The 15,549-nt window shown below is 33.3% G+C and overlaps 1 protein-coding gene across 3 annotated transcripts in view; it reads left to right on the forward strand.

Annotated features, from left to right (window-relative positions):
* PLOD2 (procollagen-lysine,2-oxoglutarate 5-dioxygenase 2) overlaps positions 1-10,046 on the forward strand; it is a 117,429-nt gene extending 107,383 nt beyond the window's left edge. For 2 of the 3 annotated variants that reach the window (XM_037843164.1, XM_037843173.1), the window contains 7 exons: positions 1,104-1,166; positions 2,157-2,270; positions 4,977-5,042; positions 6,321-6,425; positions 8,070-8,216; positions 8,324-8,449; positions 8,624-10,046. In XM_037843164.1, coding sequence (XP_037699092.1) covers positions 1,104-1,166; positions 2,157-2,270; positions 4,977-5,042; positions 6,321-6,425; positions 8,070-8,216; positions 8,324-8,449; positions 8,624-8,779 — 777 coding nt within the window. In that variant the 3' untranslated portion in view covers positions 8,780-10,046. The remainder of the gene's footprint in view (positions 1-1,103; positions 1,167-2,156; positions 2,271-4,976; positions 5,043-6,320; positions 6,426-8,069; positions 8,217-8,323; positions 8,450-8,623) is intronic. The other variant, XM_037843172.1, reaches the window with a different exon arrangement.
* Positions 10,047-15,549: the final 5,503 nt, after the last annotated feature.

Below are 15,549 nucleotides of genomic sequence, written 5' to 3' on the forward strand. Positions count from 1 at the left end.
TAGCCAATTTTTTTGGTTCTCTATTGGAAAATTGGAGGCAATTTCATGGAATAATATTTGAATATTTACCTGTAGAAAAAATTTGAAAAATGTTAGGCTTGATGACCAGGTTAATTCATAAGAAATAGTAGATTTTCAATAGTAAAGATAGAGCTGATATAGATCAGGTTTGTGTTGTTAAGAATTTGTCTTTACTTCCATTTGGAAATCTATAATGGGAACCTGACCAAATTAAAATTAATTAGATAGAGCCTTGATGAAATGATCATTTACACATTTAAGAAGTACACATTTTTTTCCTTGAAATAAATGTCCATATTTTCTCCAAGTAGATGTGCTTTATATGTCATTATTAACTTCACAGAAAAGCAGGTTCCTTACCACTAAACTGGGAGAAGGGTTGAGATATGAAGTATTTTAATCTATGTGAAAAATTAATGATACATTGCTGTTTTACAAATATGCTTTCATTATACAACTTAAATGACTGTAGAAAATAGAGTTTGTATTTCAAAATGTATAAATATGTTTTACAACATATTTATATGATTTTCTGGTTTAAAGATTATAGGGTTATTTCTTTGATTCCACATTTATGTAAGCAAATGATTTGGGGAAAAATCAGAAAAGTTGGCAAGTATTGTTTCCCTTAGTTTAACAAGGCATGTTTTGTTGAAGTACATTTGTTTTTCTTACACACCTATGTGTATCGTTTTATTGAATATCCTCAGCAACTGTGATTGTAATTTGTGCTCATGTTTGGCTAATCTGACCGAACAGCGCATCCCGGAATGGCCTCTCTCTCACATTTTTCTTTGTTTTAATTTGTGTCTAACAAAAGTTTTGCTAAGGAATGAGCTTGGATTTTTGTTTGACCAAAAAAAAAAAAAAAAAAGAGAGAGAGAGAAAAGAAAGAGCAAAAGGGCTGGTGTTGTTTCTTTATGTGTGTGCTATGAGCTTTGCTTGTTCTGCATGTTGTCCACAAAGGACATTTCACAATGCCAGCTTTTGATCAAGGGCTGTTTTTTTTTTTGTTTACCTAAGAATACCTGAAAGAGAGGGGGTGTGCAGGTCAACTTACCTGATGCTTCTCTTCATTTTAGACTTTACAAAGGGAAAAAGACTCCCCTACTCCGGAAGCATTGCAAATGCTCAGCCCCCCAAAGGTGTTATTTTCATTTATTTATATTTATTTTTGTTTATGTTAGATATGGTATATTGCCTAGCAGAAAGTTTCTTTAAGCACCTTCTTTCCTTTAACTTGGTAAAATGTTGGTATTCATTGGTTCTTCATTTGTATGTATGCATTCATGCATGTATTTGAGGAGGGCATTGTGTGATATTCAATGCTTGGTTATTTGGTGGCTGGTTTACGTTTTATGCTTTTAATGTGAGAAAGTTAAACCCAAGTCCTTTTTACTAGTTTTTCTAGGTCTTTTTCTTTTTAAGGAATAGAAGAAGTAGGAGTGGGTATAAAGTATATCTTGATAAAAATGAGGCTTTTGGGTACTCTTCATTAACTTCTTTTATTAATCTGTAATCCTTTTACCATTAAAACAGGTACAAAAAGAAACTGCCTTACCTTAGTGGCATTTGCCACATTTATTTGCTTCACAACAAGTATATGAGACTAGTTTTCTTTAACTACTTTATAATGCTCTAATTTTCTGTTATGCACTGTGTTCAGACTTTAAACATCAGGACAAAACATGAATAAAGTAGACTGATGATAAAATAATATTGACAGTATGAATGCTTTTTTTTAAAAATGTGACATTGCCTTCTTTGGAAGGGAAAGAAGCCAAACAGGTACAATTTTGTTGTATTTTAGTGTCTTAAAAATATTTCTGCTTTCAAACAGGAATTTCTTTTCCAATGTCTTCATCTAGGATCAATGAGAAAGTGATAAAACAATCCATTCTTCCTCTTCTTTTTTTCAGTTGAGTGGCAGTGCTATTAATTAGTTTTGTGTGGTGTCTGATTTTATAATTAATCAAAATTTCATTTATTTTAAATCATGCATGTTTTCATATGAAAAGTAAAAATGCATGTTCATGAATGAAACATAAAAGTTGAAGTGGCTGTCTTCTATGGTTAAATTTATTTTCTCATCCTTTCCTCTAAGATTGTTAATACTATTATTTTTTGGCATATAGGGTGTGTTTATGTACATTTCTAATAGACATGAATTTGGAAGACTGTTGTCAACTGCTAATTACAATACTTCCCATTATAACAATGACCTCTGGCAGATTTTTGAAAATCCTGTGGTACGTATTTCATACTCAGCTTTGTTTTTTACTTAATTTCCTATAACTCTATGTGTATCACAACCAATTGGGTAATAATATGAAAATGTGGTAAGAAGTTTTTAAAAAATAATTGATGTAATAATTAATTCTATTTCATAACCTGTAGGATAAGTCTAAGCTTGACCAAGAACTTTTTAAATAAAACATATTAGATTTGGGGAAGGGAATTATCAGTTGCCTTGATTTTTCTCAGTATTTTTCTTTATATATTTAAAAGCACCACCCAATATTTAATCACATTTTCAGAAAAAAAAGTTTACAATACAGTATTTCTTTTCTTAAAGATTTTAATTACACAGGAATTAACTCCTTTAGGCAAATTGGCACATTTATTTAATGGAAAGAACTCTCTTGAATAATCCTCTCTTGAACTACTATTTATGACTTCTCCCCTCTCTTTTGACGTTTTTGTATTTTAGAAGTTCTTTTGTTTGAATTTACCAGCGTATCTTCATCTTTTACAAATGTAGAATTGAAAGGTGGCTTTTTATAATAAAGGTGGAATCAACGTATTTTACCTTGGTGCTGAATCTCTTGGTGTTTTAAGGGACAGAATTATTTGATTTCTTGGGTAATATTAGAATCCAGTAAAATGTTTTATATTTTAAATTATATCCTGGATTGTAGAAGTTGGTGTAGCATTCAGATCTTTGGGCGGTATGCAATAAAAATATCAGAATTCAATAGGAACTGCTTTCTTTCAATGGCTTTGCTTTGTTCTTGGGAAAATTAGCCTGATCGAGATGCCTCATAAAGGATATCTACATAGCAGCATATTTAGTGGTTGTTCAGTTGTGAGAATTTCTGAGTAAGTAAAGTTACAGGTTGCTCAAGGATACTTAAAAGGTAGTCTAAAATGAAAAGTTAGTATTTATGCCCTAATGTAAAATCCTAGGGACTTTTTTCTTTACCGTCAAATAATCAATAACGATATGTGGGAAAAAATACTATAAAGAGATTTCCTGAAATGATATGTATGATTATTTATTTCTAATTTCCCCCCATATTTTCCAAATTTTGTACAATAGATATGGGTTTTTCTTAGAATCAGAAAACTAATAAATATTAGAAGGAATAATGAGATAATATGATCTTTATTATAATATACTGTGAATAAATGAAATATTATTATAGAATGTGAAGATAAATTCTTCATATAAAAATGTCTGTACTACTATAACAGAGATATAGGATATAAGAGTGACACATAAATTTGTCATGGCTCCTCTGAAATCTGGCCTCAAAAGATACATTGCAGATAAATACTTTTTGGCATATATTTTGATGGGATTATTTTGAATCCATTCCTCAGTTCCTCCCTGATGATTTTCTGTATTCTTACTTTGTAAAGAGAAAATTAAGAATTTTGTTAAAAAGTCTAAAAATATCTAAGAGATCTTTTGTGATATTTAAATCACTCCTTATTTTAATATTTGTGTGTGTGTGTGTGTGTGTGTGTGTATTCTAACTTAGGTTTTTCAGTAAATCACTTGATCCAGTAAAAGTATTTCTTTGTTTATGCTGAAAAAAATGGAGATATCTTTGTGTGTGGCTTAGTGCTGGAGATTGGCCGAAGAAAAGAGTCATGTTCATGAATCAGCAGGAAGATCATCTGTCACTATACATTCCTATGCCTTAATTTCAGTAACTAAAAAAAGTGAAGGTATTAGTAAACCCATGATAATTATTTGATAAATATTAAAAATTAAAGTGCTGGCAGAAATTGGAAACTCATTTAAAATATAAAAATTATTTTAGAGTAATTCACTTTAGAAGTATAAGCAGGACTCCAGTTAATTAATTTGGTAATTAACTTTCACTAATATTTGTTGGTAGGATTTTGTTCCTTGTCTTTCACTTTGGAATACACAATTTGCTCACCTCTGTGTGTATGCATAGAATATGGCATACATTCTAATCATTAGAAGATTCTCAAGTTTTAAAATCCTGAGGTATAAAGCTTTGTTTCAGTTTCCTAGGCTGCTCAAGCAAGTACCATGAAATGGGTCTGGTTAAACAATAGAAATTTATTCACTCATTGTTTTGAGGTTAGGAAAAAAGTCCAAATCATGGTATCATCAAGATGATGCTTTCTCCCCGAAGACTATGGCATTCTGGGGCTGGCTGCTGGCAATCCTTGGTCCTTAGCTTGTCATATGACAAGGCACATAATGATGTCTTCTGGTCCCTCCTTTATCTTCCGGGTTCTGTTGCAGGTCAGCTTCTGACTGATCCCTCTGGCTTTCTCTGTCTGAATTTCATTCCATTTTTAAAGGACTCCGGTAATAGGATTAAGACCCATTCTGACTGAGGTGGGCCACACCTTAACTGCAGTAACCTCATCAAAATGTCCTACTTACAATGGATTCACACCCACAGGAATGGATTAGATTTAAGAACATGTTTTTCTGGGGTACATACAGCTTCAAACCACCACAACTTCATAAATACAAATTTCATGTTTTCATAGAATGATGAGATCATATACAGAATTAAGCAAAGATTAAAACATCAGCTGTGGTTTCTGCAAATTCCTGTTTTGTCTACTACATGTATTCATAAATTGTTTGAAAATTTCTATAATGCATATACTTATATTTTCCTGTAAAATACTTATAAAATATATTTCCTTTAATCTCTGCAATTGATTTTTCCTTTTGGTAGGACTGGAAGGAAAAGTATATAAACCGTGATTATGCAAAGATTTTCACTGAAAATTTGGTTGAGCAGGTTTGTATTATTTGTATGATTATTATGACATGCAATGGATTTTTACCATTCTTCCAAAAGGGAATATTTTTCATGCAATACTATTTTAGGTGGCTTGTTGTAAAAGTGGAGGAAAAATCCTTTAGATCTAATTCAGATGGTCAATTGCCAATTATATGATTTTGGGAATCACATAATTGTAAAAATGTAAAATATGGAGATTAACAATAATTTTAAGATCATGCCTCTTCTAAGCAGACTCAACTTTCAAGTCTCCCTTAAACCAGTAAAAATAATGAACCGTGCACAGAACTCTGATGGGGACTTCTTTTAACGAAAGCTTAACTTTGAAAGAAATTGGCCTCCTAGAGTCTCTTTTCATAGAGGTCTTTTAATTAATGAACTCTATTTTAGAATTGTTCAAACCTATTGCTAATACTTTATTTCAGAGAATATAAGATGTCATCAATTCTGAGATGCACCATTATTTTATGTACTATGATAAAGAAAAGAATAGTCCAATTGAACTATGACAATATTTTCTAATAAGAAATTTTGGACTTACTGTAAAGCATACAGAATAACCTTTCATTTCAATGCTAAATCATAGTGTAAATGTTTTTGAAGGCACTTGAAAGAGTCAAGTCATCTCAACAAGTACGCTCAATCAAAGTGAGGGAAATGAAGCTTTGACCAAGGATACTCATGCATTGTGATATTACAGCCATATCATGATAGCTGCTTGGTTGACTGTGATTCTAAGACACATCTCAATTTCAAAATATTAAATGTGAATTATTAGAAACTGTTAAGACAAACAAACCAGTATTACTTGTAATAGTTTCTTTTCTTTCACTTTAAACACACACATATTTACCCAGCCTTATGTAAATGAGTAGGCTATAGCATACAATTCTAATTGCTCTAAGATTACTCAAGTTTCAATATCCTAAAGTATAAAACCTGAGAAATAAAAATTTCTTGTTTCATAGAAGGAGATGAACATACATAGAATAGGCAAAGATTAAAACATAAACTATGGTTTCTGCAAATTCTTCGTTTTCTTACTGTGTGAGCTCAATGAGTCATTTATAAATGGAACCATTTCTAAAACTGTTTATATTTTATATTAATGTCAATATATACAATGTTATTTATATGTCTGTAAATTTGGGCAAACTTAAAAAGATATCTAAGTGAGATCAATACTTAAATAATGTCTTATTATTTTTGAAATGCCATTTATTATTTAAAAGACCCAATATGTTACTCTTCTGATAGTGCTGTCATATTTTATAGCCTTGTCCAGATGTCTTTTGGTTCCCCATATTTTCTGAAAAAGCCTGTGATGAATTGGTGGAAGAAATGGAGCATTATGGCAAATGGTCTGGGGGGAAACATCATGTAAGTTGCACTTTACTTTTACACATAGAACTAAAATGTGTGTGTGTGTGTGTGTGTGTGAGAGAGAGAGAGAGAGAGAGAGAGAGAGAGAGAGAGAGGTAGATATTCAGAATTCAGAGAGAAGATATTCTTTTTGCTACACATTTATATTCCTAGACCTAAATGAACTTGCTGGTCCAGAGTGTCAGGAGAACTCTGTTTTAGATTGAATTCTGAAGTCATTTAATCTATCTGGGCATTGCTTTCTCATCTGTGCACATAATCATACTGGATGGTCTCTAAGTAAAGATATGCCTTTACTGTGTGGTTCTGCTCTTTTCCAATGCCACTTTTTATTCCCTACACTTCCCTTGTGAGCCATAATGAAAATACTAAGACAAATCCTGTCTGATTGATTGCCAAAACTATTGTGTGTGTGTGTGTAAACGTAGGAAGGATAGTTCTGTTTGAATGCCTTCAATAAATTTAGCTTTGTATTTACATTCAAAGATTTGGCAGGAAGCATTACTGCCAGTTCGATGTTTTTCCTTTCCTTTGAGAACCCATATGTGCCAGCTCCATAACATTACTAAGGAATTTCAGTGGAATACCCTGGGGAGTTACTGCCTCTGCTCAGTTAAGGGCCCCAGCTAGCTAGGCTGATCAGGGAGAGGGAAGTTCAAAGTTTGAGGAACTTGAAGTCAGCATGTTGTAGAGAAATGGACAGCAGTGTGTTTCAGTTTTCTTGGCTGCTTATGCATATATCCTGCAATAGATTGGCTTAAACAATGGGAATTTATTAGCTCATGGTATTGAGGCTAAGAGAAAGTCCAAGTTAATCCTTAATTAAGAAGCTGCTTCTTTCCTGAAGACTAGAATTCTCGGGCTGGCTGCTAGTGATCCTTGGTCTTGGACTCCTTGTCACATAGCCATGAACATGGCAGCTTCTCCTGGCCTCTCCCTTCTCTTCTGGATTTCATTGACTTCAGCTTCTTGCTTCCTGAGGCTTTCTCTCTCTCTCTCTCTCTCTCTCTCTCTGAATTTTATTCTGCTTATAAAGGACTGTGGTAACAGGATTAAGACTCACCCTGATTGGGGTGGGCCACACCTTAACGGAAGCAAGCTCATCAAAAGGTCCAACTTACAATGGGTTCACACCCACAGGAATGAATTAAGTTTAAGAACATCTTTTTCTGGGGTACCTCACTCCAAACCACAACACAGGGATCCAAGGACTTTGGTTGCCATTCATGATGGAATGAGGAACATAGCAGTGAAAGGTTGTTTTTAGTGGCACAAAATCAAGGGGCAGAAAAATGGAATCTATGTACATAAGTAGCTGAGATTGCCTGCAAAGTAACTGTAAAACATGTTTTTGGAGGGCTGGGGAGCTTAAAGAAGTCAGTTTTATTTACTTTATTGTCTAACCTTACATATATATTATATAAATACAAAAGAAGTCCACTGACTCTGCAATACATTGTTTCACCATTGATAAATTAACAAAACAATGTTATTTTGATTATTTTGCAATTAAAGCAGATGGCATACGATAATTGAATAACTGCTGTTTTTATTGATCTTGTGATTGAAAAAATACCAAGATAATGTAAATATGAATTGCATGTGGTCCACACTTTATGATGTCATTAATACTGTTTCTAGGATAGCCGTATATCTGGTGGTTATGAAAATGTTCCAACTGATGATATCCACATGAAACAAGTTGATCTGGAGAACGTATGGCTTCATTTTATACGGGAGTTTATTGCACCTGTAACACTGAAGGTCTTTGCAGGCTATCATACGAAGGTAGTTATACTCCCACCCTTCCTGCCTACCCTCTACCAGCTCTTCCACAAATGTGGTTTTCTTTGTTTAATTGATATCGAATCTGCTGGCTTCCTTTCTTTTTTCAGGGGTTTGCAAAATTGAATTTTGTAGTAAAATACTCACCTGATAGACAGCCTTCTCTTCGCCCTCATCATGATGCTTCTACATTTACCATCAACATTGCACTCAATAACGTGGGAGAAGATTTTCAGGTACTGTGTCCCTTAGGTTTTACATTTTTCAAAAGAAATATATCGCATTATGAAAAGGTCTTTGCCTTGGCCTCTTTTTCAGATTCTGTGTAGAAGGCATAATTTGAATTTTGCCACTGGTTAAAAATTTAAAATAATGTGACCTGATACATATCTTTGTTCTAACTCTTTCAGGGAGGTGGATGCAAATTTCTAAGGTACAATTGCTCTATTGAGTCACCAAGAAAAGGCTGGAGCTTCATGCACCCAGGGAGACTCACGCATTTGCATGAAGGACTTCCTGTTAAAAATGGAACCCGATACATTGCAGTGTCCTTTATAGATCCCTAAGTTATTTACTTTTCATTGAATTGAATTGAATTTTGGAATGGATTACTGGCACGAACATGTCTTTGAAGCTGTGCTTGAGAAGATGAGAGAATATTTAAATAACTTCAACAGAAGAACTTCACTTTGGGCCAATTGTTTGAAAAACTTTTTATAAAAAGTTGTTTGATATTTCTTCATGTCTAAAGCAGCCTTAAAGAAGAAGGAAAGAAAGAAAAAAGTAAAACAAAATATTTATTTCTATTTCTTATTGTCTCTGAGAATGATGACAATTTTTAAAAATTTGCGTTTCAATTGATAAATTTATTCAGGTACAAATGTACAAGTGACACATGAGACTAATAATGTTTTCTTATTTAAGATCAGCCTGGGAATAATTTTATTTATCATAATATGGGAGGTATAAGAAGAAAAGACAAATGAAAATTAGCAACTCGTGAAATATTACAAATCTGGGATTCTGACTGAATTTGTATGCAATTAATTGAATAAGTACTTTTTTGACCACCTATGTAGGTATCTTTTACAGTAGTTACTGAGGGAATACAAAGAACAATATTAGACATCTGTTTTCCTCATGAAACACTACAAAACACAACGAAGTAACTTATCTAATGGAAAAATGTTTTCATTTAGATTGTTCAAAAGATTTTTTACATTTGGATGTATACGTATGCTCCATAAAATGAATCTCCAAAGCAGATTATGTTAGGTTGATTTTGGATTTAGAAAAGCTTACAAGTGTTTCCATTTTTTAAAGTGCACCAAGTATCCACTTAAGATCAGCAACTGTCCTTTATTCAAAACAGTTTTTTTTCTAATTCTAGAAAATGGTGAGGAAAAAAGAAAATTTTATTGAGATAGTAGTGTGTTTTATTATTATGATTTTTTTTACTTTTTTAAGTACTTGAATTTTATATCAGGAAAATAAAGTTGTTGAGCCTTTCTTCTTCCTTTTTGTACTTTGTCTCTCTTATTATTCCTTTCTTGGGGGAGGGTTATTCTCTTTTTGCTACATAATCCCCACTTTATCCTTCCTTCTTAGTCTCTTTATTGCCTCACCATCCCACTTTTAAAAATTCCCCATCACAAAAAGAGTTGTTGACTTGATTTTTCAACATTTCTCTGAGTGTGTTTAAATATTCTTACTGTAGCTACTGTTCTTAATTTAAAGGTTACACTTGTAAAATGTTCCAAATCATGTTGTCAAAATTCATTTTTCTAACACCGTGTGTTAGAAAGTTATGAAAAATAAAATAATTTAGAATAAGTTTCTGCTGTTTTCTTTTAATTGGTGATTTATCTTTAGAAATGAATATATGATGGGGTAGCCTAAAGGATTATCTGGCATAATAGGCTATGGTTTTTTCATTTTGCTTGGTACATTTAATGATATGAAAATTGAATTGTAAAATCTTCAAGCTTAAATTAACTAGGGAGTTGATTTAACTCATTTTATAAATGCAGACATAGAGGCTGAATCTTTATCCAATATGTGCTTATTTATTCAGTAGTGTGTGTTTGTTTTTTTAAGTTCCTACTATGGCCCAGGCACTGTTCCAGGCACTGGGGTATAGTGGTGAACCAAAAGGGTGTAAGGTTGTAGTTTTTGGGAGATGGACTTAGGAAATAAGGAAGTTGGATTCCACCTCTTATCTTTGGTGGTGCCTTATACCCACAATAAATTCCTAGTATCCATCAATGAGCTTGAGGAAACATTTTAGCAATTATTTGTGAATAATAGTAGTATACTTCATGGGTGATTATCAAAATATAGCAATAGGTATGTCCTGGATGCCAATCCAAACAGTAGGTAGAGTCTGACCAGTGCAAGCTTCATGTCACCCATGATTTAGTTTAGAGGAAATATATCTGCCAGACCCTACGTCTTTTCAGTTGTGGGGAACATGGGTGATCAAAGGTGTAACTTTTAATCTCACATTCTTGTTTCCAGAAATTGGGTCAAGGCAGTCAACCAAGCAGGAACACATATTTTTATCTTCCCTTTTATCCAAGATTCCATGAAATGATTGAAAATGCCCATTTAGAAAGAATAGTTTATAATGAGTGAGGGAAAACATGAGCAATTTCTTTGTGTAGCTTAGAAAATTTGGAAGATAGAAAACAGGACTGGATGGGAGGAGAATGTTGCAGCTGAAAACACTGCCAGCAGAAGACTGTCCCAGGAACTGCTTCAATTGTATGGTCCATGCACTTTATCAAATACTTTGAAGTCTTTCAAAAGAATAAAGCACATCTTGATATTACCAACAGTCAAATATCTCTAAGAGATTTGAACCTGAGGAAATAAAGCTACAACATTAGCATAAGTGGAATCCCACTTATGTTAAAAGCAAAAGAAAAACTATGCATGTATATGTAAATGTACAGAAAAATTTCTAAATGGGAAAACACTGGATAGTAGCATGCCACATGGAGGAATAAATGGGATGTTTACCACTTACTTTTTATACTTCTGTATTATTTAAATCTTTTGCTACAGAAATATATTCATTTATTGTGTAACAATAGAGAGAAGGGGGGATTTCTTTGACTAACTTAATTTGAATAAATGGTAGTATATTGATATCAGTAGTAACCATTTGTGTGTGTGCGTGTACATAAACATTACTTAAAGGCTTTAAATGCTCATCATGATGGCTTTTTTTTCTAATTCTTAATGTGTATAGGAATTAATATGCATATTTTTGCACATATAAATACTTGGTAGTAGGCTAATATATTAATCTTCCTCATTCTGCTTCTTCTTTGAAAAAAAACAGTAGCAATTTATCTGTATTGATAACTTATCTAGGAAGAAGGTACCCCTCTAGAGATAAAAATCTGGGAAAATATAAACATAAATTGAAGGCTCCATCCTAGTGACAGAATCCCTGTATATTCTCTCATGGCTTTTTTTTTTGTCTTTCATATGTATTTCTTAATTTCCCTTCTTGCTAACTACTAAAGACTATGACATTTTGGTATTCATTTGAATACCAAGTGGTCTGTCTGTTCAACAGATCTTTTTAAGTGGCAGAAAAGCCAAATAAAACTTCTATTCACAGTTGGGAGTCAGTCTATGTAAATACCCCCTGACTAGGTGTTGACTGTTTTGGAAAAAAAAGTCGTTAAGATTTCATGAAAGTAGCCTTTGTCAAACAGCACATTTTTTTCCCTGTGGTCTTTTAGAATAACATGTTACAGACTTTTAGAATAAATCTTTATTAAGAAAAAGTTACTAGGGGAAAAAAATGGGGGATAATATAGAGCTATTAAATGAAAGTGAGGAAATTTGGATTAAAACTGAAGAAAAACACAGTAAAGAAATAATAAAAACTGGAGAAAATAGTAAACATGGACATGCTTTAAAATGCAAATTATGATATAACTAAGTTATTTTGGTAAAGGGAATTAGAAAAATTGGGAAGGTAAATATACATGTTAAGGTTTTGTGAGCACTTTATAAATCTTATCTCTCTAACAGCTGTTTTATTTTCAACGTAAAGTTTAACTTATATTGCTTCATCCTTAATAGAGTAAAACAGATTAAAAAACATTTCTTTGAAAAAGAAGTTAACTTTGCTGATAAATATTGAGATGAGATGTTATTGTTTTGCTTAATTTTTGGAAAAATCAGTTTACAATTGGCATACTATTCTGTCTTTACTGAAAATCGTTGGCTAAAAATTGAATTAGTGTTTATACTCTTTAGGAAAGAATTTCTGCCTATTTTTAAGAATACAAAACACAAATAATCAACATAAAGAAAAATTTTAATTCCATCTAAAGGGGAAGATCATGCATGCCATAAGTAATTTAAAGAAAATACTGTTCCTTTCCAATCTTTCTCACCCCACAATAAATATTAAATAAAAAAAAAGAATTAAGTATTGGAGAAGGAGATAAAAATTTTATATAGAGATATAAAGGGTAATGAACTCTTTTATTATAATTCAAAAGACTTGCACTGGTTCAAATTTAGTAACTTTTCCTTAGGGCTGTAATGTAAAATGGTAGAAAGTAATCCAAAAGAAATTACATGATTGAAAATAATTCTACATCTCCCTAAGAGAATTTTATATTTGAGAAATTTCAATAACTTCTGAGACAGAACTGGACAAAAAAGTATTTTTCTTTAGCTGAGCATTAACAGTTAGAAAATTGATTAACTGAAAAAATACATATTTGAAAAATGAGATTATCATATTAAACTTTGTTTTATTAAATTATTTTCACCTGTATTTACATAGTTAAGTTTATGTATTTTGTATATCTTGCCAAAATTGTGACATCATAGCCCCATCTTGTGGTCAATATAGATAGTTAATAACGTACATTTTAAGCAAAAGAGAAAACTTTAATTTTTTTTAACATATTAAAAATTTTAAAGAATTTTTCTTCAAGGCTAATACAAGAGAAGATGATATAGATTGGGCAACATTTTCTTGGGAATTCCTCTTTTTTTTTTGCAGTATGCTACAAGGCTGGTGAGTATAACAACAACAAGATTCCTGTGGTGCATGAAATAATCCTATTTATTTAGGATTTATTATATTCCTCCTTTCTGAGGATTAATGAGATTTGTTCATGCTGAAGTTGTTGAAGGAAGGTGCATGAGGGTAGCTCTAGTTTATGCCAGCTCTTGCTTATTCAAATGATAATTGCACATCCTTCCTGATCACCTTTTCTGACACGGCTGCTTGAATGAATTCAGGGGCTCCTTGGCTAACTCCAAATCTGCCTCATTGATTTTCATACGCCCAGAAGAGTTTCCCCATTGATCTTGAGCCAAAAGGAGAGAGAAAAAAATTACATGTATTATTAAAACCTAAATTCTTAGAAGTTTATGATAGCAAGTTTCTAATAATGGCCCTCGAAGAACCACATCTCCCAGGATTCATACTCTTGTATGGCTGCTCCTCAGCAATGAATGCGTGTGGGCCTCTAACTAGCAAAATACAATGGAAGTAAAGGAAGAGATGTCTATTTGGTACAGGATCTATATTTTCTAAACTGTACAACTCTACAGTCGATTTGTTCAAACACCACAATTACATGGAACTTTGAATAGGACGTGAGATACGGTAGGTTAGTATAGGCTAGAGTGAAACAGTGACACATCCCAAAGTAATTTGGGCAGATAATAAAAAATAAATTTACAGCCTCCCCCACCCCCCAGCCCCGAGGAGCTGGGGGAAGGTGCAGAAGTGTTGGACTTCCTCACCTGAACTGGTGTTGATGTCTCAAACATTGGGACTGGCGGTTTGATGTGCTGAGCCCTCAATCATGGGACTTGCCCTTATGAAGCTCATTACTGCAAAGGAGAGGCTAAACTTGCATATAATTATGCCTAAGAGTCTCCCCCTGAGCACCTCTTTGTTGCTCAGATGTGGCCCTCTCTCTCTCTAACTGAGCCACCTTGGCAGGTGATTTCACTGCCCTCCCCACTACGTGGGACTCGACTCCCAGGGGTGTAAATCTCCCTGGAAATGCAGGATATGACTCCCGGGGATGAATCTGGACCCAGCATCGTGGGACTGAGAGTATCTTCTTGACCAAAAGGGGGATGCAAAATGAGACGAAATAGTTTCAGTGGCTGAGAGATTTCAAACGGAGCCGAGAGGTCACTCTGGTGGACATTGTTATGCACTATATAGATAATACCTCTTAGGTTTTAATGTATTGGAATAGCTAGAAGTAATTATCTGAAACTACCAAACTCCAACCCAGCAGTCTGGACTCCTGAAGACGATTATATAATAATGTAGATTACAAGGGGTGACAGTGTGATTGTGAAAATCTTGTGGATCACACCCCCTTTATCTAGTGTATGGATGGATGAGTAGAAAAATGGGGATAAAAACTAAATGACAAATAGGGTGGGATGGGGGGATGGTTTGGGTGTTCTTTTTTCACTTTTATTTTTTGTTCTTATTCTGATTCTTTCTGATGTAAGGAAAATGTTCAGAAATAGATTGTGGTGATGAATGCATAACTATATGATCATACTGTGAACAGTTGATTGTATACCATGGATGATTGTATGGTATGTGAATATATTTCAATAAAACTGAATTTAAAAAAAAATACAATGGAAGTTACACTGCATGAGTTTGAAATTAAGTTATGAGGGGCCTTGTGGCTTTGATCTCTTGGAACATTCTCTCTTAGGGTACTCCAAGTGCCATGCTGTGAGAAGCCCATGCCATGTGGAGACGCCATGTGCTAGCATTCCAGATATCAGCTGAAAACTGGATTTTCACATGCCAAGTAGAGTGCGTCCTTGATGTGTATTTTCACTGGACCTACTGTTGTTACCATAGTTACAGATTGCATTGCTCACTGGGTGTGGCCTGTTGACTCTTACCAAGGACTATCTTAACATCTATTCAGTATGGTCCTTGAAATGATGTGGTAAATAATGAAATTAAAACTTCATAATTTCAAAATCATGGACTTGCATGAATTTGTTCAGAAAATGAATTATTTAGGAGAGCCATAACTGGGGTGATGTTGGAAAAAAAACAGAACTTAGAAACTTTCTTGAGTGCATGTAAGTAACAGTTTGAAAATTATAGGCTTGGGAAGTAATACTTTTGCATAAAATAGAGGAGATATTTTAACTTGTTTAAATTGGTAAAGGAATTGGTAGCTATAAGGAGACATGAATGACATCAGTGAATTCAAAGGAGTAAAGTAATAAAGACTTACTGTAAGACATTGTTGAGAGTCAGGAGTTATAATTGATCTGATTATATTTCAAAGTAAGA

Source organism: Choloepus didactylus, chromosome 1, assembly GCF_015220235.1.
Source record: "Choloepus didactylus isolate mChoDid1 chromosome 1, mChoDid1.pri, whole genome shotgun sequence".
Lineage (NCBI taxonomy): Eukaryota > Metazoa > Chordata > Mammalia > Pilosa > Megalonychidae > Choloepus > Choloepus didactylus.